Source organism: Conger conger, chromosome 14 (assembly GCF_963514075.1).
Source record: "Conger conger chromosome 14, fConCon1.1, whole genome shotgun sequence".
Lineage (NCBI taxonomy): Eukaryota > Metazoa > Chordata > Actinopteri > Anguilliformes > Congridae > Conger > Conger conger.
Window position 1 is genome coordinate 47,084,505 of NC_083773.1, and position 26,939 is coordinate 47,111,443.

General features: G+C 43.5%; 1 protein-coding gene across 3 annotated transcripts in view; it reads left to right on the forward strand.

The window, feature by feature from the left end:
- Window positions 1-116: 116 nt before the first annotated feature.
- The window catches only part of gnas (GNAS complex locus), a 107,121-nt gene continuing 80,298 nt past the window's right edge, over window positions 117-26,939 (forward strand). Inside the window, exon 1 of one of the 3 annotated variants that reach the window (XM_061219076.1) lies at window positions 117-735. In XM_061219076.1, coding sequence (XP_061075060.1) covers window positions 474-735 — 262 coding nt within the window. In that variant the 5' untranslated portion in view covers window positions 117-473. The remainder of the gene's footprint in view (window positions 736-26,939) is intronic. The other 2 variants (XM_061219075.1, XM_061219073.1) reach the window with 2 other exon arrangements.

Consider the following 26,939-nt stretch of genomic DNA (forward strand, 5'->3'; position numbering starts at 1 on the left):
GTGCAGCCTACTCTGTCTCATTAGCGCTGTAGAGAGAAGGCCCCTTTCTCACTGGGTTATAAATGATGGTTCACGTTTCCTGATCACGTGACGCCAAAGCGTGGCTCTGTTTTTTTTCTCCCTGTTGCTCAGAAAAAAAGAGAATTAACCCGGAGAAAAGGGCAAGGCAACTAGGAAGAGGTGTAAACTGAGGCCGAAAAGACGAAAATCGAGGGGGGGGGGGGAAACACCGCGTAAAGTGCATCGTTTATTATGTAGCTTTTCCTCGACAAACGGAAGCTGGCGCAGCAGAGAGTAGTGTGGAGAGAGACCTTGAGGACAGGAGCTAGGTGAAGCGTATAGCGGCTTTTATTTGTCAGTGTTGTAAACGCACCACCCTGACCTAACCGGATCGTCATCATAATGGTGTTTTCCTCCTCTGCGAGTATACATTTGGCAGTTGAGTAGCTGTTTTCTGTAACTGGCCCAACGCGATGGGGATGTGTCACAGTCTGAGATCCAGATTAATAGGACCCCAGTCCGCGATAACCTACACCGGGCGAACGGGTGGCAGCGCCGGTGTCGATGGGGAAACTGGACAGATGGACTATACCACCGACCCGCAGCTACGGGATCGGCTGAGGGTAGAAAAGAAAGCCCGGATCAAAGCGGAGAACAAGCGGAGTCGGAACATCGACAAGAGCCTGAAAGCCGAGAAAAGAGAGTATAAGCAAACGCACAGACTGCTACTGTTAGGTAAGTCGCGTTAGCTAACTTATAGCAGGCTAGCAATTAATTGACGTGCGTTTGCAGCAAGTTGGCTACCGACCTGTTAGCTAGTCACCAACCAGCAGCAAAGATAACTGTAACCCGCTTTCAAAAAGTCGTGTTGAGAAATGTCTTTTAAGGGAGCAAGGTAGATTACCAACTTGCTCCATGACGTGTCTTTGTGTAAATAATACCACTGTGCTGACTACTGTAAGTTAGCAAGCTAGCCGCTATATGACTTGGTGACTACCTATATGGCCAGCATTGTTCTGCGAAGCTTTCTGGCTAATTACAACCTGTGTCGGGATCATAAAAGTGACAGTTTAATACTTAGGGTTTAAAGTTTAGCTAACATGTCCATTGGTCGTATGATGACTAGTTTCCCTGGAGGATACAATGCAATTTGCACATAACTACGACAATGGCAATTAGAGTCCGAAAACTAATTGAAATATGGTACTACTGAAATACGGTTCATTTTCTCAGAATAAGTCGGGACACGTGTAAAGGGGCTGACATACAGGACTGTCCCGCGAGTCACGCTTGTTCGCCAGCTAGCAGTGATGTTAAATAGGAAAAGTAAAATAAAGTGGACCGGAAAGGTGTGTGTAATTCAAGGCTGCCTTGACTTCGTCCTGGTCTACAAGCATGAAACTATAGGCTAGCGAGATTTTTGCGGGAGTAGGGACGGGCTGACTAGCTACCAAATTTTCTGACCGCCTCTAGGTTCTTTTCAAGATAATTACAGGACAAACATTGCCAATAACCTGTCAACTTTCAGCTGTGTTTGCCGCACATTTTCAACTTTTATGAATGTGTTTATTGATTGAGTTCCTATGATACAAGGGAAAGCGTCTCCAAAATACAACTGTACTGTTATATATACTATACTAAAACTGTGAGCGTAGCTACTTCAGCAAATTGATTAGTTTGTTTTGTAACTGATCTGATGTTATTTTTTGGCCCACCCAAAATATGGAATGTGGAGTGCAGAGAGTTTACTCCTGTTCTATTTACAGTGATGAACTGCAAAGTAGGGGCCCCATCAAGACGTTTGCCCCATGGGGCTGGGGGCAGGGTCAGAGGTCAGGGGACAGTTTATTATTATTTTTGTATTGTATTCTTGTGACCAGTCAGATCCAAAGATTTCCAAAACCATAATGAAACAAATCAGTTTAAGGTCAACTCATATTATCCAGCTGTTTGTTTAGATAGGCTACCAGTTTGGCTAATTATTTGAACAATGCTATCATACACTCAGCTGACACTTGAATGGCTATTGAATGGCTTTATAGAATTTCATAGTGTTGTGTCACATACACATGGGCCAGGCTAACTCTGCCAGCCTTGAGTGCAGTGTAGCGCCTCCCCCACAGACTGCATGGGTTTGCTGAGCGAACCTGTGCCATATGATTTACGGTTACAAAGCTTGCACTGTGGTCAAAGAATGGCAGGCCAACAATGGGTTGCCTGAGTGTGGCTACCTACCTACACACACACACACACACACACTAATGCTGATCTACAGCTGCCCCAAATGACAAGGGGACAGCGAACCTTACATTTCTACACTGCCTAGAGTGGAGGATCTGCACTGGAAATGGTTAAGAATGGTATTGAATCACAGTGTAAAGCATTAGCTGGGTTTTGTTTAAATGTTTTACAACTTTACTGTATGGGTATATGTGACGCTCCGCCGCTGCTGTGCTCAACCCTCGCACTTCTACTCATTTTATTTTGTCCAAGCAACAAACAGTTTTTTTTAAGGGTTGTCAAGTTTTGGTACTAATAGTTGTGAGTGTCTGCCCTGTCAGGTTTGTTATTAGTTTGTACAGTTGAAAAATGCCACTGATACAAATAGTTAATTGCAAATATATATTTCAAAACTTTACTATTTACCCATTTGGCCAATTGGCACCAAATTTACATGGTGTTATTTGTGCAAATATCAACCTATATTCAAATATCCAACTATATTTCATACCTGCTTAGGGAAATACAGTGAGACATTGTGCTTAGAGAAATACAGTGAGACAGTGTGCTTAGAGAAATACAGTGTGCTTAGAGAAATACAGTGAGACAGTGCGCTTAGAGAAATACAGTGTGCTTAGAGAAATGCAGTGAGACAGTGTGCTTAGAGAAATACAGTGAGACAGTGCACTTAGAGAAATACTGTGAGACAGTGTGCTTAGAGAAATACAGTGAGACAGTGCGCTTAGAGAAATACAGTGTGCTTAGAGAAATGCAGTGAGACAGTGTGCTTAGAGAAATACAGTGAGACAGTGCGCTTAGGGAAATACAGTGTGCTTAAATAAATACATTGAGACACTTGTGCTTAGACTAATACAGTGAGACAGTGCTTAGAGAAATACAGAGACAGTGCGCTTAGAGAAATACAGTGTGCTTAGAGAAATACTGTGAGACAGTGTGCTTAGAGAAATACAGTGTGACAGTGCGCTTAGAGAAATACAATGAGACAGTGCGCTTAGAGAAATACAGTGAGACAGTGTCCTTAGAGAAATTCCTCAAAGCACACTGTATTTCTCTAAGCGCACTGTCTCACTGAATTTCTCTAAGCACACAGTCTCAGTGTATTTCTCTAAGCACACTGTTTCACTGTATTTCTCTAAGCACACTGTTTCACTGTATTTCTCTAAGCACACTGTATTTCTCTAAGCGCACTGTCTCAATGTATTTCTCTAAGCACTCTGTCTCACTGTATTTGAGACAGTGCGCTCAGAGAAATTCAGTGAGTGTGCTTAGAGATATACATTGAGACAGTGTGCTTAGAGAAATACACTGAGACAGTGTGCTTAGAGAAATACATTGAGACAGTGCGCTTAGAGAAATACAGTGAGACAGTGTGCTTAGAGAAATACAGTGTGACAGTGTGCTTAGAGAAATACAGTGTGCTTAGAGAAATACACTGAGACAGTGTGCTTAGAGAAATACATTGAGACAGTGTGCTTAGAGAAATACAGTGAGACAGTGTGCTTAGAGAAATACAGTGAGACAGTGTGCTTAGAGAAATACAGTGTGACAGTGCGCTTAGAGAAATACAGTGAGACAGTGTGCTTAGAGAAATACACTGAGACAGTGTGCTTAGAGAAATACAGTGTGACAGTGCGCTTAGAGAAATACAGTGTGACAGTGCGCTTAGAGAAATACAGTGAGACAGTGCGCTTAGAGAAATACAGTGAGACAGAGTGCTTAGAGAAATACATTGAGACAGTGCGCTTAGAGAAATACAGTGTGCTTAGAGAAATACAGTGAAACAGTGTGCTTAGAGAAATACAGTGTGACAGTGCGCTTAGAGAAATACAATGAGACAGTGCGCTTAGAGAAATACAGTGAGACAGTGTCCTTAGAGAAATTCCTCAAAGCACACTGTATTTCTCTAAGCGCACTGTCTCACTGAATTTCTCTAAGCACACAGTCTCAGTGTATTTCTCTAAGCACACTGTTTCACTGTATTTCTCTAAGCACACTGTTTCACTGTATTTCTCTAAGCACACTGTATTTCTCTAAGCGCACTGTCTCAATGTATTTCTCTAAGCACTCTGTCTCACTGTATTTGAGACAGTGCGCTCAGAGAAATTCAGTGAGTGTGCTTAGAGAAATACACTGAGACAGTGTGCTTAGAGAAATACATTGAGACAGTGCGCTTAGAGAAATACAGTGAGACAGTGTGCTTAGAGAAATACAGTGTGACAGTGTGCTTAGAGAAATACAGTGTGCTTAGAGAAATACACTGAGACAGTGTGCTTAGAGAAATACATTGAGACAGTGCGCTTAGAGAAATACAGTGAGACAGTGTGCTTAGAGAAATACACTGAGACAGTGTGCTTAGAGAAATACAGTGTGACAGTGCGCTTAGAGAAATACAGTGTGACAGTGCGCTTAGAGAAATACAGTGAGACAGTGCGCTTAGAGAAATACAGTGAGACAGAGTGCTTAGAGAAATACATTGAGACAGTGCGCTTAGAGAAATACAGTGAGACAGTGTGCTTAGAGAAATACAGTGAAACAGTGTGCTTAGAGAAATACAGTGTGACAGTGCGCTTAGAGAAATACAATGAGACAGTGCGCTTAGAGAAATACAGTGAGACAGTGTCCTTAGAGAAATTCCTCAAAGCACACTGTATTTCTCTAAGCACACTGTCTCAATGTATATCTCTAAGCACACAGTCTCAGTGTATTTCTCTAAGCACACTGTTTCACTGTATTTCTCTAAGCACACTGTTTTACTGTATTTCTCTAAGCACACTGTATTTCTCTAAGCGCACTGTCTCAATGTATTTCTCTAAGCACTCTGTCTCACTGTATTTGAGACAGTGCGCTCAGAGAAATTCAGTGAGTGTGCTTAGAGATATACATTGAGACAGTGTGCTTAGAGAAATACAGTGAGACAGTGTGCTTAGAGAAATACAGTGTGACAGTGCGCTTAGAGAAATACAGTGAAATACAGTGAGACAGTGTGCTTAGAGAAATACAGTGTGCTTAGAGAAATACACTGAGACAGTGTGCTTAGAGAAATACAGTGAGACAGTGTGCTTAGAGAAATACATTGAGACAGTGCGCTTAGAGAAATACAGTGAGACAGTGTGCTTAGAGAAATACAGTGTGACAGTGCGCTTAGAGAAATACAGTGAGACAGTGTGCTTAGAGAAATACAGTGTGACAGTGCGCTTAGAGAAATACAGTGAGACAGTGTGCTTAGAGAAATACACTGAGACAGTGTGCTTAGAGAAATACATTGAGACAGTGTGCTTAGAGAAATACAGTGTGACAGTGTGCTTAGAGAAATACAGTGAGACAGTGTGCTTAGAGAAATACACTGAGACAGTGTGCTTAGAGAAATACAGTGTGACAGTGCGCTTAGAGAAATACAGTGTGACAGTGCGCTTAGAGAAATACATTGAGACAGTGCGCTTAGAGAAATACAGTGCGACAGTGTCCTTAGAGAAATACAGTGAGACAGTGCGCTTAGAGAAATACAGTGAGACAGTGCGCTTAGAGAAATACAGTGAGACAGTGCGCTTAGAGAAATACAGTGAGACAGTGCGCTTAGAGAAATACAGTGAGACAGTGCGCTTAGAGAAATACAGTGAGACGGTGTGCTTAGAGATGCAGTGCCCTTTTGCCAGGTGATATGGAGTCCTGCAGGGTGATGTATAATTGGCGCTCCCTTGGGAAGAGGTTTAATTAGTAGTGCTCTTCCTCTGGTTCAGTGCCTGCCTGAACCTGCTGCACACATTGTGGAAGTTTAACAGTGAGAAGAAGGGGTGGCCAATTGCTCTGGATACATAAGGATGTGGCATACTACCTAAATTTATGGGGCTGCAGAATGTATGAGCTTCAGTTCTTGCTGGCCATCCAGATTTGGATAGATAACCAGAGAGGGAGATTTGTGTGAAACAGCCGCCGGTAGTTCAGTTGATGTTGCTATCTGCCATTGTGCTCTTTGTGCACCCATGGGGTTGGGTTCTTGTAACATAGGCTACTCATTTCCAGGAATGTAAGAAAAAGTGATGTGAAAGTTTAGCTCTTGACTTTATAAAATAGAAATGTTATTGTGTCTTTCTTTACTACTCGTGGTCTGGCAGCACCCAAACCAAAACTGTAATGGAACAATGTCGCAAGGAGCTTTAAATTGACCATCTTTATGCAAGATGTCTTTTTTTTTATTAACAAGTAACACAAGGGAAAGGAGGATCACAGACACAAACTCTTCTGTGACCAAAATACACCAGCCATGAGGGCTTTCTGTTTAAAAACAGAGAAAGAACAGGTTAGGTCAATTTGTGGAGGGCGTGTGTGGGGGGGGGGGGGGGCGTTTGCATGCATGTGTGCATAAGTGTTTGTGTGTATGTGTGTGTACGTGTGTGCATTTGCATGCACATGTGTGACTGTGTGTGTGTGTTGGGGGAATTGGTTGTAAAGCAGTCTTATTTCTTCTTGACTTGCCCAGTTGCTTTGTCCTGTTTCTCTAGCCCTGAAAAGCATGATTGTAGCTCGCTTTTTACTTTAGTTTCATCTGAGATTGTAATGCCAGTTCAGATAAGCTCTCAGCATATTGGTCCTGACAAGTGTGCTTAACTCTCAAAACAACCAGGGTGGTTTGCTAGCACCCATGACACTGACTGAAAATGACAAATCTTAACTTTATACCTTCAATAAAATATAATGCACTGCATGGTATTTTAATACCTGGAGGCCCTAAAAATTTTGTGGTCACGCAATGTTTGCCTGATATAATATAACACCGGGTCTATTTTACTGTAGGCGGCTGGTCTAATGATTTTACTTTCATGCCAATGCAGGTCTCTGTACAATTTCATATATTCTTATGTAATGGTAAACTTGCATTTTATATGCCAATGCATTTTTAAATGGCGTGGGACCATCATGGTGGTGAGATTAATGTGTAAATTTTTCAATGAAAGCATGGAATTTTCACTTTCAATATCCAATAGATAAATAGCTAATGATAATGTGTTGCTTTATTTATTTATATGTAGATACCACATAGTGGAAAGCGAAGTTCGGTTTGCAGGTAGTTTGAATTTGCATGTCAATTAATAAACACGGATGAAGAAACGCCATAGAATAAGCCATAAGTGAACTAACAGCTACAGATTTAAAACATACAGAAATTATTTGACAACTATAGTACTGTAGCATTCAACGCCGTTCCGGTGTTTACATTCTTAACCCTCTGAAATCGCCACAGATTGCAGATTGAATGTAAACAGCGTATTGTCATATTTCATGCAACATTTGTGCAATGGTGTATTGCTTTGTTTATTTTTATGTAGATACAGCAGAAGTGGAAAGCTACGTTCAATTTTCCGGTATTGAATTCACGTGTCAACGAATAAACATGGATCCTCTGTGAACGTTAACAAAATGACATATCGTTACAATAAGCCATAAGTCAACCATCAGCTACAGAAATTAGCTCCAATACTGTAGCATTCAATTCCTTGTGGTGTTTAAACCCCCTAAAATGGCCAGATTGCTTGCTCGAAGTACTGAAGCTAGTCGATTGCTAGTTTAGAACCGCAATAATATGCCTGAACATATTGAAAATTATTGGTTATCAATTTTTTGTAACCGGTTACAAATCAGTTTCGGTTAACTGGTTAAACGTTTAACCGTTCACACCCCTAGTTTGCATGTTCTCTCCGTGTCTGTGGATTTCCTCCGGGTATTCTGGTTTCCTTCCACAGTCCATTCAGGTTAGGAACTACAGATGAAAATTATCTCATGAGCTAACTCTGGCACATTTACATTGATGTGGAAATTGAAAATGTTGATTAATGTTCACTGTCCCTAATAAATTCAATAAATAAAATTGTCGCAATGAAACAATACAATGAAGTTAGACTGCTGCCTTTCTTTCGACAATCAGAAGCATTTTCTTTAAGACTATTGGCATACAGTATATAGGCTAACATTTTCACATTGTGTGAACTACCAACTAGCTAGCTACCAAGTTGTCAAGACCCTTAGGCTTGTTGATTACATAGCGGATGTGGTCATGTGATTGTGCTATGCTCTTAAACATGGCTGCTCTCAATTTCCTTACATGAAACGTAAAAATGGAACCTTTTGTGTGTATGACATGAAATTGATACGTGTCTGTGTTGTGTTTCATTTGAGGTGTTTATGAGCAGTGTGTGCTTAAAATGGGAACTGTAATGTACGCCTAACCAATTATCTTTTTAATCCATCTGACCTTTCATGAATGTAACCTGTTGAATAAGAGTGAAATCTCACATTCAAGAAAACAAGGATGTAATATGAAAGGACATCTTTGGCAATGTATTATTGTATAGAACTGGAATGTTTGTGACAGTAAGAATTCATTAACTTTGGTATCGAAAGTCCTTTGGTTATAAAGTACCAAATATAATACCATACAGTCAAACGTCATATTTACCATTAGGGTTACTGAAACCCCACCGGAACCATATTCCCAAACTGTGATCTGGTTAAAAAAAAAAAAAAATTAAAAAAAAGTTTTAGCCAGTTTTGACAGAATAGTATGGTCAGTGCTGCAGTGCTTTTAGTTTGTTCAATGTCATTTGTAGTGTCAGTTTCTGCAGAGTCGATTTATGGCTTGTGAGATTAACACCAGCAAAGCATGTCACCTACAGGGGACTGAAATTAATTGCTGGATTTTAGCAGGTTAAGTTCATTGGTATCAGATCTCAGCTTTCACAAGTGCATCCTGCCCACCAAACTAACCTGGCCTGTGGTTAAGCAGATTCAAACCTTTGCTATACTCTTTTGTTAAGTATGATTTAACTGTCCAATTGGCAAATCCAAACCAGGAATTAAAAATTTGAGGTGGTGATGGCTAAATGGATGGATACAGTTTGGAAATTGGATACAATGGTACTAAAAATGTGTGTAATAACAGGTATTAATAACTGCATGTTTTTGCAAAAATGTGAGGATCAGATACTGCATATTTTCGTGTTCTAAGTGATCTGCAATGCATTTATGTTTTCCAGCAACACATCTCTGTTTTCTGGAAGTAAAAAAAAAAAAAAACCTTCTGTAAAGTTTGAAAAATGGTGAGCACAGACGTGAGCATTAATGTGTTAATTTGGGCCATTATCGAAAAATTTAGATTGACTCCCGTGATTGGTGACTTAGCAGGAAGTGCATGTCGGCACACATTTGACCACAACTTCCTCCTGAGGATAGCAGGCTAAGGCAAACCCAAGGGAAATGATTAATGACAGTAAATGGTGTACAACAATGTAAGAGATTCTCTAACACTACCCTCTGCACTCGTGCAGTTCATGCATATTTATTGCAGTTTAATTTACAGTCATGGTATAACAGATGATGCCCCTTTTGCTGTTGCGTCAATTTATTATAAATTAAGTCTTGTGATATTCTGGTTTGTTGCGACACTTTAGGCGCCAGTGTCTGGCGTGTTGTTGATTTAGTATTTTCCGGACAATCCAGTTGCCTCTGGTAATTTTGGTGTGGAGGAGAGCCACTGTTCGGGGTGTATCAATCCAGAGTGAGCAGCTCATTGCCAGGTTGGTGCAGCTTATTGCAATTTTTGGGTCAGACAGGTCCGAATTTCACTTTCGCCACCCACCTGCTCAACCAGGGTCTAAGGCCCAGTCTATGGTATATTGCTTATTTCGGGGTCTCACATGCAACGCATGCATGATCAGCCTACTCAAAAGCCAATTAACAGTTTTCGTGGATTGTATGGTGTAGGTTGTCTTTGACATAAACAAGCAGGAAAACATTTATGTACTTCTATTCATCTGTTTGTGTTTAAAACCATTTCAACAAACCGGTTGTCAACCAGCGGCAGATGGGTTCCCCCTAGGGGCGGCCTGTAGCGTAGTGGTTAAGGTACATGACCCTGTAGCGTAGTGGTTAAGGTAAATGACTGGGACCCGCAAGGTCGGTGGTTCCAATCCCGGTGTAGCCACAATAAGATCTGCACAGCCGTTGAGCCCTTGAGCAAGGCCCTTAACCCTGCATTGCTCCAGGGGTGGATTGTCTCCTGCTTAGTCTAATCAACTGTACGTCGCTCTGGATAGGTCTGCCAAATGCCAATAATGTAATGTAATGTACTGAGCCAGGTTCTGCTCAAGGTTTGTTCCTGTTAGTCAGGGAGTTTTTCCTTGCCACTGTTGCCCTTGGCATACTCTTGGGGACCGGTTTCTCAGTAAAGCTGCTTTAGGACAAAGGCCCCTTTGTTAAAATAGCTATACAAATAAAAATGTATTGATTGATTGAAAAATGCATAAATAGTATCTTTTGCTAATTATTTAATGTAAACACAAAAATATTTTACAGAGGACAATAAACAAAATGGCACGATGATGAAAAGGTAATAAGTGAGAAAATGATCAATTTAAAGAGAAAATAGTTTTAAAAACCATATATAAAATGAATTAAAAGCCACCTTAAATACAGCTGCATCTCAAAAAATTTGAATATCATGGAAAAGTTCATTTTTTCCCATAATTTTATTCAAAAACTGGAACTTTCATATATTCTAGATTCATTACACAAAGTGAAATATTTCAAGCCTTTTTTTGTTTTAATCTTGATGACTACGGCTTACAGCTCATGAAAATCAAATCGAGCATCTCAAAACACTAGAATAAGGTACATGACTGGGGCAGCTTGTAGCCTAGTGGCAAAAGTACATGGCTGGGGCAGCCTGTAGCCTAGTGGCTAAGGTACATGACTGGGGCAGCCTGTAGCCTCGTGGCTAAGGTACATGACTGGGGCAGCCTGTAGTCTAGTGGCTAAGGTACATGACTGGGGCAGCCTGTAGCCTAGTGGCTAAGGTACATGACTGTGGCAGCCTGTAGCCTAGTGGCTAAGGTACATGACTGGGGCAGCTTGTAGCCTAGTGGCAAAAGTACATGACTGGGGCAGCCTGTAGCCTAGTGGCTAAGGTACATTACTGGGGCAGCCTGTAGTCTCGTGGCTAAGGTACATGACTGGGGCAGCCTGTAGCCTAGTGGCTAAGGTACATGACTGGGGCAGCCTGTAGCCTAGTGGCTAAGGTACATGACTGGGGCAGCCTGTAGCCTAGTGGCTAAGGTACATGACTGGGGCAGCCTGTAGTCTAGTGGCTAAGGTACATGACTGGGCCAGCCTGTAGTCTAGTGGCTAAGGTACATGACTGGGGCAGCCTGTAGCCTAGTGGCTAAGGTACATGACTGGGGCAGCCTGTAGCCTAGTGGCTAAGGTACATGACTGGGGCGGCCTGTAGCCTAGTGGCTAAGGTACATGACTGGGACAGCCTGTAGTCTAGTGGATAAGGTACATGACTGGGACAGCTTGTTGCCTAGTGGCAAAAGTACATGACTGGGGCAGCCTGTAGCCTAGTGGCTAAGGTACATGACTGGGGAAGCCTGTAGTCTAGTGGCTAAGGTACATGACTGGGGAAGCCTGTAGCCTAGTGGCTAAGGTACATGACTGGGGCAGCCTGTAGCCTAGTGGCTTAGGTACATGCCTGGGGCAGCCTGTAGCCTAGTGGCTAAGGTACATGACTGGGGCAGCCTGTAGCCTCGTGGCTAAGGTACATGACTGGGGCAGCCTGTAGCCTAATGGCTAAGGTACATGACTGGGGCAGCCTGTAGCCTAGTGGCAAAGGTACATGACTGGGGCAGCCTGTAGTCTAGTGGCTAAGGTACATGACTGGGGCAGCCTGTAGCCTAGTGGCTAAGGTACATGACTGGGGAAGCCTGTAGCCTAGTGGCTAAGGTACATGACTGGGGCAGCCTGTAGCCTAGTGGCTAAGGTACATGACTGGGGCAGCCTGTAACCTAGTGGCTAAGGTACATGACTGGGGCAGCCTGTAACCTAGTGGCTAAGGTACATGACTGGGGCAGCCTGTAGCCTAGTGGCTAAGGTACATGACTGGGACCCAGAAGGTTGTTTGTTGAAGCCTCAGATAAGACCTGCACAGCTGGGCCATTAACCCTGCATTGCTCCAGGTGGGATTTTCCCCTGCTTAGTCTAATCAACTGTGTTGCTTTGGATAAAAGCGTCATCTGAATAAGAAATTATAATTATAACTGATGACATTATAATGATAAAAGATGAGCATTTCCTAAAGAAAAAATGTGGAGTGTGAGCTCGCTAAATTGGTGGAATATTGCTACTACTGATAATACGATGGTGTTTAAATATTTGCATTTACAAGCTGGTGTACAGGTGTACCTAATAAAGTGGTCACTGAGAGCGCATGAACTCTAGAGGATAGAGGCTATTGTGACATCACAGGCTTCACAGCTAATTTGCATAAATAATGTGGATTGGCTGAACTGCAGAATGTCTATTAGAGTGAGAAGAAAGCTGGTCTCAAATGCTTTTCATTCAGAAAGTGTGAGAACTTGATGTACTTGACTCCCATAAGAAAAACATTTTTACATGTTTTTTTTAAAACTTCCATTACACTATAATTTTTACACTACATACGTACACTCACTTTATTCAGAACATTTTTACTTCATCACATGAATAAGTAGGTGTAATAATCTAATCAGCCAATTGTGTGGCAGCAGTGCAATGCATACAGTCATGTAGATACGGGTCATGAGCTTCAGTTAATGTTTTCCCCTGTCGAATGGTTGATCTAAGTGAATTTGATCGTATTGGTGGCAGACAGGGTGGTTTGAGTATATCTATCAACAGCTGATCTCCTGGGATTTTCACGCACACTAGTCTCTAGCATTTGCAAAGAATGGTGCAGACAGAAACATGTTGTTAATGAGACATCAGAGGAGAATGGCCAGACTGGTCAAAGCTGACGGGAAGGTGACAGTAACGCAAATAACCACACATTACAACAGTGGTATGCAGAAGAGCATCTCTGAACACACAATGCATCATAACTCTAAGTGGATAGGCTACAGCAGTAGAAGTAAAAAAAATTAGTCTAAAATACCTAATAAAGTGCTCGGTGAGTATGGATAATTTTGCTAATGTAGCAATGAGCTGTACTTGTCTGTAAATATAGCTAATGTTAGCTGGTGAGTGTAATGTTACTTTACTCTCCAGGCCTAGGATTAACGATGGGCTCATGCATATACGGCTCAATATTTATAATGCTGTTATTGCTGTACTCGTTATCCATTATTACAGTCGTATGATAAGTAGCTAATGTTAGCTAACAACTGACATTATGTGGAGTGAGCACCCTGATCCAGGTCAGTGGGAGTGACGGGCCCAGGCTTTCAATCAAAAGTGCATAGATAAAAGGCATGAATTTTAGTACAGAACTGACAAGCCCGGCCAGTCTCCTATATTAAGAAATTAAATTTAAATGTAAGAAAGAGGCAGGGTCTTTAAACGAGCCATTGGGAATTCGGTGAAATAGCCATCACAATGATACGTTCATTTGCCTCGGCGCGGCCCACCGTAAACTGACGGTGGTTTCCAGCTCATTGGACTCTCATTGGTCGCTCCAGCTCATTGGACTCTCATTGGTCGCTCCTTCTGATGGCTTTTTATTCCCAGAATGCACCCTTACAGAACCCCTGTAATTGGCTGAGCCCAAGTGGTGTTCTGGTGTTGCGTGACGTCTGGGAGTTCACAACCCGTGATTCTGTGATACTGTTGCCTGGACGCAGTCAGGAAATATTTCATAACATCAGGCATAATGCTACCCTGAACAATTACAAGCACCCGGCACAGACAGTGTTCAGCTTGTTGCATAGATTAATAGAACAGAGGTTCATTGATATCAACAAGCTTTAAAGAGACAATCACCAAAACAGCCTGTTCTTGGTAAGGCTCATGAGAGGTGCTGGAGAATGGACATTTCAATCTGGACAGAGATTGTTTTAGGTACCACACAAAGGATTTTTTTTTCATGGATATCATGATCTAAAATGAAACACTGAAAAATACACAATGTGGGACCCTTAAGGCAACATATTCCTGAAGTATTTTTAATTATTCTTTAAAGGGGTTTTAAAGCATAGTTTACACTGATCACACATCCATATTGTTTTCAACCCAATATTTAGCATTGTTACGATAACCGTGTTTAATCTTCTTCTGTAATGTTTGATGAGGTGGGAGAACATGGAGTAAGAAATCTGAGACCATTCCTCCATACAGAATCTCTCCAGATCCAGTCTTTAGACCTCACTTGTGGGCTGTCCTCTTCAGCTTATGGGTTTTCTGTGGGGTTTGGGTCAGGGCTGGGCTGGCTGTTGCTGAAGCTTGATTCTGTAGTCGGTTAATCTATGGTTTTGGAGGAAAGTAGACAGATCTCCTGGTAGAGTACATGGCTGATGCGTCAGTGATGCTGTATATACAAACACAGTTCCCAGGGTCTCTGGAAGCAAAGCAGCCAACCAACATCACATATCCACTACCATACTTCACTGGGGTACTTGGTACTTTTCTGTGTGACAATCTCACAATATCCATTTTATCCATCTATTTGTTTATGTCATCAGCTCATACAACACGCTTTAAATCCAAAGTTCCAAAATACAGTTAAATGCAAACATATTGGGACACTTTATTTGAATTGAAAGCTCACTGAATGACATTGTTTAAAAATGTCATTTGATTTGTACACACCGGAAAAATCCACCAAATTGACACTGACTTTTGTATTTAACTGTATACATGTATTTGTGTGTGTGTGTGTGTGTGTGTGTGTGTGTGTGTGTGTGTGGAAAGCCCATTATCTGCTAACGTATACAGAGCAGTCCGTCAGTATTTGGACATTGGTACAATTTATGTTCTTTTTGACCTGCACTCCAGCACACTTGGCCTATGTCTTTCACTTTTTCTTTTCCAAAGGCAATCAAAAGCATAGAATCAAGAATAAATACTGAAAGCTTTCTGATACCTGCACGTTTGAATACAGAGCAGTCCGTCAGTATTTGAACATTGGTACAATTTCTGTTATTTTTGACCTGCACTCCAGCACATTTGGCCTATGTCTTTCACTTTTTCTTTTCCAAAGGCAATCAAAAGCATAGAATCAAGAATAAATACTGAAAGCTTTCTGATACCTGCACGTTTGAATACACCTCACAAATCAGAAACAGCTGAGAAGCGAACTGTCCAATTACTTTTGGTCCCCTAAAATGGGGGGACTGTGTATTAATAGAGATGTAATTCCAGCAGGGATCCCCTGATATGGATGTAAATGGCCTCAAATTAAAGGTGACTTCATTTGAAATCTTAAAATTTCTTTGAAGTCATTGAAATCTCTTGCATAAACTATGCTATTACCTAAATTTACCCAGAACTAGTAAACTTTCACCAATGACTCGCATGTATTTAACATCATCAATTTCAAGCCTGTTCTGTTCTTAATGCAATTTTATTAAATAAGCATAATTTTATCCGTAGTGAATTTCCATGTTGTGGTTGGCTGTTTGAGCAGAATCCGGGCTGACCGATTGAGGGACGCGCACAAGCGAGCCTTTGTGTCACCCACTGCAGCCTGACCAGCAGCATCTGCTTCAAACGCCTTCAGTACCACCGCCAAATGCCTTCAGGACCACCGCCAAACGACTGCGTTGTTTTATGAGATCGGACTTAATGTTTAAATGTCTGTTTATAGTTTTTAAACTTTTGGTTTTAGAAAAAGAATGAAAAGGATATAAGGGCTTCTCACAAAGGGTTCTCTCAAACCTTGAAGGTGCGCACACTAACGCAGGTGAGACTCAAATCTTTGTGAAAGTGCGCACACTAACGCAGGTGAAACTCAAATCTTTGTGAAGGTGCGCACACTGACACAGGTTAGACTCAAATCTTTGTGAAGGTGCGCACACTGACACAGGTGAGGCTCAAAGGCACTTTGATGCAGGTGAGGTAGCCACATCCAACAGTTTCACACCCTTGGCGAAGGCACTCTGCCCTTGGCTGCAGTTATAATGTTGGGACTGAACCTCAAGGGGATGATTTGAACACTCGTCCAGCGTATCTTTGTAGAATTGTTCCACACTCGCTGTGTGACTGGTGAGAACTGGCTCACCATTCTAATTGGAGACGTAGACCAACGGTGGTTTCCATAGAATAGAACCATCTATTTTCTCAGATATACCTGCATTCTCTCAGATCTCAGAACCATCTATTTTCTCAGATATACCTGCATTCTCTCATCTCAGAACCATCTATTTTCTCAGATATACCTGCATTCTCTCAGATCTCAGAACCATCTATTTTCTCAGATATACCTGCATTCTCTCAGATCTTAGAACCATCTATTTCCTCAGATATACCTGCATTCTCTCAGATCTCAGAACCATCTATTTTCTCAGATATACCTGCATTCTCTCAGATCTCAGAACCATCTATTTTCTCAGATATACCTGCATTCTCTTAGATCTCAGAGCCATCTATTTTCTCAGATATACCTGCATTCTCTTAGATCTCAGAGCCATCTATTTTCTCAGATATACCTGCATTCTCTTAGATCTCAGAGCCATCTATTTTCTCAGATGTACCTGCATTCTCTCAGATCTCAGAACCATCTATTTTCTCAGATATACCTGCATTCTCTTAGATCTCAGAACCATCTATTTTCTCAGATATACCTGCATTCTCTCAGATCTCAGAACCATCTATTTTCTCAGATATACCTGCATTCTCTCAGATCTTAGAACCATCTATTTCCTCAGATATACCTGCATTCTCTCAGATCTCAGAACCATCTATTTCCTCAGATATACCTGCATTCTCTCAGATCTCAGAACCATCTATTTTCTCAGATATACCTGCATTCTCTTAGATCTCAGAACCATCTATTTTCTCAGATATACCTGCATTCTCTCAGATCTCAGAACCATCTATTTTCTCAGATATACCTGCATTCTCTCAGATCTCAGAACCATCTATTTTCTCAGATATACCTGCATTCTCTCAGATCTCAGAACCATCTATTTTCTCAGATATACCTGCATTCTCTCCTTTCTCACCAGTGTCTCATTGGGCAGTCTCTCCCCTCTGTGACCACAAATCGCAACATTTTATTTTTCTCTTGTTGGCCTCAAACGTGCATGAACGCATGAATGAATTAATGAGTATTTCCTGAATTTGTCATACAATGTAAAGTGTCTTCCTCCAGCACTGATAAGGACATGCTTGTCACTTCAGTATTTACAGATGAATGCACTTCATGTGTGACTTTAACATGTAGCTAACCTTCCTTGTGTAAACAGGAGTTTAAGTCTCTGGAATTATTTGCAATGGTGTGAAAGCGTGAATTTACAAATACATCTGTCTAGAGAATGTGTAGAGAAAGGGTACAGGCCCTCTGTCGGTGCATTGAATGTGGAAATAATATTACAGACATAAAGAGATAGAGATAAAGACAGGAGATATAGTGTAGACTAGCAGAGTCATTTTAAATCTTTATTAACAGCTGACAATATACAGGTGCATCTCAAAAAATGAAAAGTGGAAAAGTTCATTTTTTTCTGTAATTCAAATATATTCTTCATATATTCTTGATTCATTACACATAAAGTGAAATATTTCAAGCCTTTTTTTGTTTTAATCTTGATGATTACGGCTTACAACTCGTGAAAATCCAAAATCCAGTATCTCAAAATGTTACATGAGACCAATCAAAAAAAGGATTTATAATACAGAAGTTTCGACCTTCTGAAAAGTATGTTCATTTATGCACATATACAGAGTGCTGTATCAAAGCATATTCATGGTAAGTTGAATGGAAGAGAAAAGTGTGGTAGGAAAAGGTGCACAAGCAACAGGGATGACCGCAGCCTTGAGAGGATTGTCAAGCAACACCGATTCAAGAACTTGGGGGAGCTTCACAAGGAGTGGACTGAGGCTGGAGTTAGTGCATCAAGAGCCACCACACACAGACATGTGCAGGAAATGGGCTACATGTGTCCCATTCCTAGTGTCAAGCCACTCCTGAACCAGAGACAACATCGGAAGCGTCTTACCTGGGCTAAGGAGAAAAAGAACTCAACCATTGCTTAGTGGTGTCCTCTTTTCAGATGAAAGTAAATTTTGCATTTCATTTGGAAATCAAGGTCCCAGAGTCTGGAGGAAGAGTGAAGAGGCACATAATCCAAGTTGCTTGAAGTCCAGTGTGAAGTTTCCACAGTCGGTGATGATTTGGGGTGATATGCCATCTGCTTGTCTTGGTACACTGTGTTTCATCAAGTCCAGAGTCAGCGCAGCTGTCTACCAGGAGATTTTAGAGCACTTTGTCCATCCGTCTGCTGACAAGCTTTATGGAGATGCTGATTTCCTTTTCCGGCAGAACTTGGCACCTGCCCACAGTGCCAGAACTACTAGTAACTGGTTTGCTGACCATGGTATTCCTGTGCTTGATTGGCCAGCCAACTCACCTAACCTGAACCCCATAGAGAATCTACGGGGTGTTGTCAAGGGGAAGATGAGACCCAACAATACAGGTGAGCTGAAGGCCGCAATCAAAGCAACCTGGGCTTCATAACACCTGGGCAGTGCCACAGGCTGATTGCCTCCATGCCATGCCACATTGATGAAGTAATTTGTGTAAAAGGAGCCCCGACCAAGTACTGAGTGCATAAATTAACATACTTTTCAGAAGGTCGACATTTCTGTATTATAAATCCTTTTTTTGATTGGTCTTATGTAATATTCTAGTGTTTTGAGATGCTCGATTTGATTTTCATGAGCTGTAAGCCGTAGTCATCAAGATTAAAACAAAAAAAAGGCTTGAAATATTTCACTTTGTGTAATGAATCTAGAATATATGAAAGTTCCAGTTTTTGAATAAAATTATGGGAAAAAATGAACTTTTCCATGATATTCAAATTTTTTGAGATGCAGCTGTATTTAAGGTGGCTTTTAATTCATTTTATATATGGTTTTTAAAACTATTTTCTCTTTAAATCGATCATTTTCTCACTTATTACCTTTTCATCATCGTGCCATTTTGTTTATTGTCCTCTGTAAAATATTTTTGTGTTTACATTAAATAATTAGCAAAAGATACTATTTACATTGTATTTTATCTACATTTATTTATTTTACATACATTTTTTGTGTTTCTGCCTCAACATTGTGTCAGTGGAAGGACCATTCATATATGAATCACAGCAGTGTGATTTCAGGCTTGTGCCCTGTGGCGTGTGCCCTGTGGCGTGTGCCCTGTGGCGTGTGCCCTGTGGCGTGGGCCCTGTGGCTGGTGCCCTGTGGCGTGTGCCCTGTGGCGTGTGCCCTGTGGCGTGTGCCCTGTGGCGTGGGCCCTGTGGCGTGTGCCCTGTGGCGTGTGCCCTGCGGCTGGTGCCCTGTGGCGTGTGCCCTGTGGCGTGTGCCCTGTGGCGTGGGCCCTGCGGCTGGTGCCCTGTGGCGTGTGCCCTGTGGCGTGTGCCCTGTGGCGTGTGCCCTGTGGCGTGGGCCCTGTGGCGTGTGCCCTGTGGCGTGTGCCCTGTGGCGTGGGCCCTGTGGCTGGTGCCCTGCGGCGTGTGCCCTGCGGCTGGTGCCCTGTGGCGTGTGCCCTGTGGCGTGTGCCCTGTGGCGTGTGCCCTGTGGCTGGTGCCCTGTGGCGTGGGCCCTGCGGCGTGGGCCCTGTGGCGTGGGCCCTGTGGCGTGTGCCCTGTGGCGTGTGCCCTGTGGCTGGTGCCCTGCGGCGTGGGCCCTGCGGCGTGGGCCCTGCGGCGTGGGCCCTGCGGCGTGGGCCCTGCGGCGTGTGCCCTGCGGCTGGTGCCCTGTGGCGTGTGCCCTGTGGCGTGGGCCCTGTGGCGTGGGCCCTGTGGCGTGTGCCCTGTGGCGTGGGCCCTGCGGCGTGGGCCCCGCGGCGTGGGCCCTGTGGCGTGGGCCCTGTGGCGTGTGCCCTGTGGCGTGGGCCCTGCGGCTGGTGCCCTGTGGCGTGTGCCCTGTGGCGTGTGCCCTGTGGCGTGGGCCCTGTGGCGTGGGCCCTGTGGCGTGGGCCCCGCGGCGTGGGCCCTGTGGCGTGGGCCCTGTGGCGTGTGCCCTGTGGCGTGGGCCCTGTGGCTGGTGCCCTGTGGCTGGTGCCCTGTGGCTGGTGCCCTGTGGCTGGTGCCCTGCGGCGTGTGTCCTGTGGAAGAGTGACCTCGTCTGGCAGCTGAGTATATCACATAGAGCAACACTTGAGAGTTTGGGAACCCTGAACTGTTATTTTAGATGCATCACAAAGTGTTTATCATTGTACACACCTCTGGCTGGTAGTGTGATTTCTTTTTGTTTTTCAGGATTAAAGGCGTGAAACACTTGATCATCCAGGGCTGGACTGCATTTGCATTAATAGGCGATATAGGGCGCTATAGGACGATATAGGTCTGTGAAGTTTTGCTTAAACATGCAAACGTTTCAACGAAAGTAATGAAGAGCATCCACCTGACAATGTGACACTACATGCGATTAAAACAATCCATCCATCCATCCATCCATCATCACCCGCTTATCCGGAGTCGGGTCGCGGGGGCAGTAGGCAAAGCCGGGTATTCCAGGCGTCCCTCTCCCCAGCAACGCATTCTAGCTCCTCCTGGGGGATCCCGAGGCGTTCCCTGGCCAGGAGAGATATATAATCTCTCCAGCGGGCTCTGGGTCTCCCTCGGGGTCTCCGCCCAGTTGGACGAGCCCGGAAAACCTCCAAAGGGAGGCGCCCGGGAGGCATCCTGATCAGATGCCCGAACCACCTCAATTGGCTCCTTTCGACGCGAAGGAGCAGCGGCTCTACTCCGAACTCCCTCCGGATGTCCGAGCTCCTCATCCTATCTCTAAGGCTGAGCCCGGCCACCCTACGGAGGAAGCTCATTTCGGCCGCTTGTATACGCGATCTCGTTCTTTCGGTTACTACCCAAAGCTCGTGACCATAGGTGAGGGTTGGGACGTAGATCGACCAGTAAATCGAGAGCTTCGCCTTCCGGCTCAGCTCCTTCTTCACCACAACGGTCCGGTGCAACGCCCGCATTACTGCTGACGCTGCACCGATCCGCCTGTCGATCTCACGCTCCCTTCTACCCTCACTCGTGAACAAGACCCCGAGATACTTGAACTCCTTCACTTGGGGCAAAGACTCGTTCCCAACCCGGAGGGAGCAATCCACCGTTTTCCGGCAGAGAACCATGGCCTCGGACTTGGAGGTGCTGACTCTCATCCCGGCCGCTTGACACTCGGCTGCAAACCGCTCCAGTGCGTGCTGAAGGTCACGGTCCGATGAAGCCAGCAGAACCACATCATCCGCAAAAAGCAGAGATGCGATTCTGAGGTCACCAAACCGGACACTCTCCTCACCTCGGCTGCGCCTTGAGATCCTGTCCATGAATACCACAAACAGGACCGGTGACAAGGGGCAACCTTGGCGGAGTCCAACACCCACCTGAAACGTGCTTGACTTTGTGCCGAGAATGCGGACACAGCTCTCACTTTGGTTATACAGGGACCTGATGGCTCGTACCAACGGCCCCGGTACCCCATACTCCCGCAGTACACCCCACAGGGTTCCCCGGGGGACACGGTCGAAAGCCTTCTCCAAGTCCACAAAGCATATGTGGACTGGATGGGCAAACTCCCATGACCCCGCCAGCAACCCTGCCAAGGTAAAGAGCTGGTCCACTGTTCCACGGCCAGGACGGAAGCCACATTGCTCCTCCTGAATCCGAGGTTCGACCGTCGGTCGGAGCCTCCTTTCCAGTACCCTAGAGTAAGCTTTCCCAGGGAGGCTGAGGAGTGTGATACCCCGGTAATTGGAGCACACCCTCCGGTCCCCCTTCTTGAAAATGGGGACCACCACCCCGGTCTGCCACTCTAAAGGTACTGTCCCCGACCTCCACGCGACACTGAAGAGGCGTGTCAGCCAAGACAGCCCAACAATGTCCAGAGCCTTCAGCATCTCAGGGCGAATCTCATCTACACCCGGCGACTTGCCACTGAGGAGCTTTTTGACTACCTCAGCAATAGGTGCAGATTCCCCCGAGTCTTCAGGCTCTGCCTCTTCCACAGAGGACGTGTTGTTCCGGTTCAGGAGCTCCTCGAAGTGCTCTTTCCACCGCCCGACAATATCCCCAGTCCGGGTCAGCAGTTCTCCTCCCCTGTGGTAATTCAGCCACATTGGAGGGTTTTTGAGCCCTAGGCCCGCCTGATGAGAGATTGACAGGAGGATGGGTTAGGCAGGAATGCATTGTTAACCCCTCACCCACGCCATTGAGGTGGTAGCAAGAACGCCTGTAAGAGGAAAAATATGCGGTTCAGAGCTAATGAGCAGCCATAATTGTCAGCAGAGGAGTCTGAAGTCGGGGGGACTTAGAGCATAATGCCTGGTTAAAGCAAAAAGATGAGGAAAACAATATAGATGATGGGGAAATGATAATCTGATAATTTATTGGATAGATTCAATGGACTGACTGTAGAGGAGTTGGGGGATGAATTACACTCGGCTATTAATTGTATGTCCTTTGTAGATTTCTTAAGGCGCCACAAAAAAAAGAGCACCTGAAGAATGTATTGAGCTGGTGGAAGGCACTTACTGCTGGCTTGTATGATGTCAAAGTTTGGAGAGAGTCCAGGAGAGACTATGACAAGTGAGGCAAATAAAAGTGATGAATATGCTCATTAAAAAAGTTGCATAAGAGATAAGTGTCTTCCCACTCGGTATACTGGGGACATTTCTTATCAAAAAGGTACACTTTTATACAAGTTTAAGGATATATAAGGAGTGAGCTTTTAGACATAAAAAAAAAAGCATCTTAGAATTTTGCTTAACAAAATATCTAAGGGCTGTTGAGGAGAGAGCAACGCAGGACAGCTGTAGTCAAGCTGGAGTGGCGCGCTTCCTCTGCGCGCCACTCCAGGATATGGATATGAAGAACGGAGTGACGTACGCCGTGCGGACTCAGCCCCAGAGTTGTGGCAACAGGACTGATGTCGAAAGAGCAACGCAGAACAACTATAATCAAGCTTGAGTGGTAATTATAATCTATATTACTTGTAGAAGTAGGAAAAAGTAGCACATAGAAGTTCAACGTTATAAGTTTCCTTTCATTTTTATGTCTTTTATTTTTCAGTAAGATACTATACAAGGTAGAAAAAATGTAGAAAAGTTTTAGAGTGTTGATGCACATAATATTCTAGGAATAGTTTCTTTTAACTTCCAGAAGGGGGAGCTATAGGATAAGGCAAAGGCCAAAGAGGATGGATATTTGAGGGGTGTACCTTGAATTTAACATCTGGTGGAAAGGTGAATTAGAAAGAGCTAAAGGGGTTATATGAACCTTGTATGTGATTAGCAAACTGAAAGATGATATTTAACCTGTCAGCTGTATAACTCTATTCTTTTGATTATAATAAAGTATATCTGACTATAATCATATGTGAGAGGTTATTTTAGAAGAATACAGTGAATACAGGAAATCGTATACCAGATTTGCATCACACCCTTCACTTCGAGACTGGGCTGCAAGTTCAGTAGAACTTACCAGGGCTCCAGGATGTTCAGAGTACTTAAAGGAAAAGAGAGTTCGTCCCTGAGACACCTCCTCGTGGGGTACTGCTCGTGGGAATGTGAGGTCTGAGCTCGGCAAGGGGTCGGTGGCTCACGACACATGAACCGCCTTTTTAAGGTCACAGCATCTCAATAGGATTCAGGTCAGGACTTTCACTAGACCACTCCAAAGTCTTCATTTTGTTTTTCTTCAGCCATTCAGAGGTGGACTTGCTGGTGTGTTTTGGATCATTGTCCTGCTGCAGAACCCAAGTTCGTTTCAGCTTGAGGTCACGAACAGATGGCCGGACATTCTCCTTCAGGATTTTTTGGTAGACAGCAGAATTCATGGTTCCATTTATCACAGCAAGTCTTCCAGGTCCTGAAGCAGCAAAACAGCCCCAGACCATCACACTACCACCACCATATTTCACTGTTGGTATGATGTTCTTTTTCTGAAATGCGGTGTTACTTTTACGCCAGATGTAATGGGACACACACCTTCCAAAAAGTTCAACTTTTGTCTCGTCAGACCACAGAGTATTTCCCAAAAGTCTTGGGGAACATCGAGATGTTTTCTGGCAAAATTGAGACGAGCCTTAATGTTCTTTTTGCTCAGCAGTGGTTTTCGTCTTGGAACTCTGCCATGCAGGCCATTTTTGCCCAGTCTCTTTCTTATGGTGGAGTCATGAACACTGACCTTAACTGAGGCAAGTGAGGCCTGCAGTTCTTTGGATGTTGTTGTGGGGTCTTTTGTGACCTCTTGGATGAGTCGTCGCTGCACTCTTGGGGTCATTTTGGTCGGCCGGCCACTCCTGGGAAGGTTCACCACTGTTCCATGTTTTCGCCATTTGTGGATAATGGCTCTCACTGTGGTTCGCTGGAGTCCCAAAGCTTTAGAAATGGCTTTATAACCTTTTCCAGACTGATAGATCTCAATTACTTTCTTTCTCACTTGTTCCTGAATTTCTTTAGATCTCGGCATGATGTCTAGCTTTTGAGGATCATTTGGTCTACTTCACTTTGTCAGGCAGGTCCTATTTAAGTGATTTCTTGATTGAGAACAGGTATGGCAGTAATCAGGCCTGGGTGTGGCTAGAGAAATTGAACTCTGTGGTTTGATAAACCACAGTTAAGTTATGTTTTAACGGGGGGGGGGGCAATCACTTTTTCACACAGGGCCATGTAGGTTTGGGATTTTTTTTCTCCCTTAATAATAAAAACCTTCATTTTGTGTTTACTTACGTTGTCTTTGACTAATATTTAAATTAGTTTGATGATCTGAAACATTTAAGTGTGACAAACATGCAAAAAAAAAAAAAATAAAAATAAAGGAATCAGGAAGGGGGCAAACACTTTTTCACACCACTGTATGCTTGGAGTAACAAGGTTTGTGTTTGTGTAAATTTGGTGGAATATTCTCTTGTGTAGATTTGATATTTAAAGGTACAATAGGTACGTTTTTGTGTGAAAACGTTGTTGCAAGACCACTGTAAATGCCTTCCTATCATTGAAAAAGGCTCACTGACATATTGACTCACCCTCTGCCTGTGTTTATAGTCCTTAAATTCAGGTTTCAACACTCTGCCAAAACATTGTATAGCTGTAAAATAATTCAAGGTTGAAAATTGGTTCTAATTGCCACGGCCAAATGGCGTTGGGGGTGGGGGTGGTTTCAACGTCAGTGCGTTCACAGAGAAGGGGGAGGGATAAACAATGTTGTGGTGGGAGGTTGTCTGTTGTTGTAATTCCTCTCTTGACCTCTAGGATTCCGAAATGACCTAGTATACCTTTTTACCTCTTCTGTAATCCACTTTCTTAATCCTTTTTAAAAAATGTAAAAAACAATGAATTCCCCCCTACTAGTCTGAAGAGATTCTTAAGCCTCTTAAGTCTTTACTAAATAAGGTCAGCCAATTTAGTAGCACTTCTCTGTATGTTTTTTGGGCTTCTTTATGGTGTGGAGCACTGAGAATGGCAATATGGCCCAATAAAGGCCTTGTACAAAATAACTTTTTTTTATGATCAGTAGTTTTTGCCATAAATCTTGTTGACTTCTGTGGCTATCACATTACCATATTATTATTTGTCATTGTTTTGGTGAGGGTTATGCTTTCCAATAATGAAACTGAATCTGGTGTTATTGTTTGGAGCTAGACAAACCATATTTGATCATATCTTAGTGCAATATCGAAGTTTCAAGTAGAATTGTTTTGTATTATTGGGTTATTGAGCAAGCTCTTACCTTTAAGTGTTTTGATTTGATTTTAAAGCTTTCAGAATGTAATGTTTCCCATTTACTAGCATTAGCATACAGCAATTAATTGTATGTACATGTACATGTTGCCCAGCAACCAAGCTTGAAATGCAGATTGTTACCCTTATTCAACTTAGGATACAGCTTCACGATTTCAGTCCGCTAACTTAATTGAGTGGAATGGTATTTTCAATTCGATTGCTGTTTAGCTACCTAAGCCTTATTTTTTAAAAGACTTAGCAATTCCAATCCTGCCTGAATATGCAATGTCCAATTACAATGTCCACTATGTACATACTTCCCTGCTGCCTATTTGGGAGAGTGAAGACAACTTGTGGCTTGCCTCCGAAACATGTGCGACCAGCTTGCTGCTTCTTTTTCACAGCGCACCATTAGCCGCAGGGCTAAAGGAGGCTTGCAGGGCTAAAGGAGGCTCGATCATGCACCGAGAGCAAGCCACGGGCGCCTAGACTGCCAACAGAGAACACTTGAGCAATGAACACTGCTGTCCCTGCTGACCGAATCCATCCCATAACTCCCTTGGGTGATGTGGAACAGACTGTGAGCCACCCGTGCAGATCTGGGGCCCGGTCTCCGGCCACACTGCAGTGCTTACTCACCACAGCCGCTGCTCAATACAGCGTAACAAACCACCAGAGGCTGACTTGTTTATTTAACTACTAACTTCTGAATATAATCTAGAATGGGGGTAGAGAACTGTGGTCCTGGAGTGGCAGAAATAGTCCTGGTTTTTGCTCAATCCAAACCTATAGCTACCTATCACTTTGTTGTACGTCACTCTGAATAAGAGTGTCTGCTAAATGCCTGTAATGTAATGGAATGTAGTATACATAACTGGATTAATTTAATTTAATCAGGTTTAATGAATGCAGGTGACCATGTGCTTCACAATTCTGAATGTTTTTAATCAACCCACATAAACTTCTCCGTAGTTTCCTCAGACCTGGGAATTCATTTCTACCCCCAGTAGGG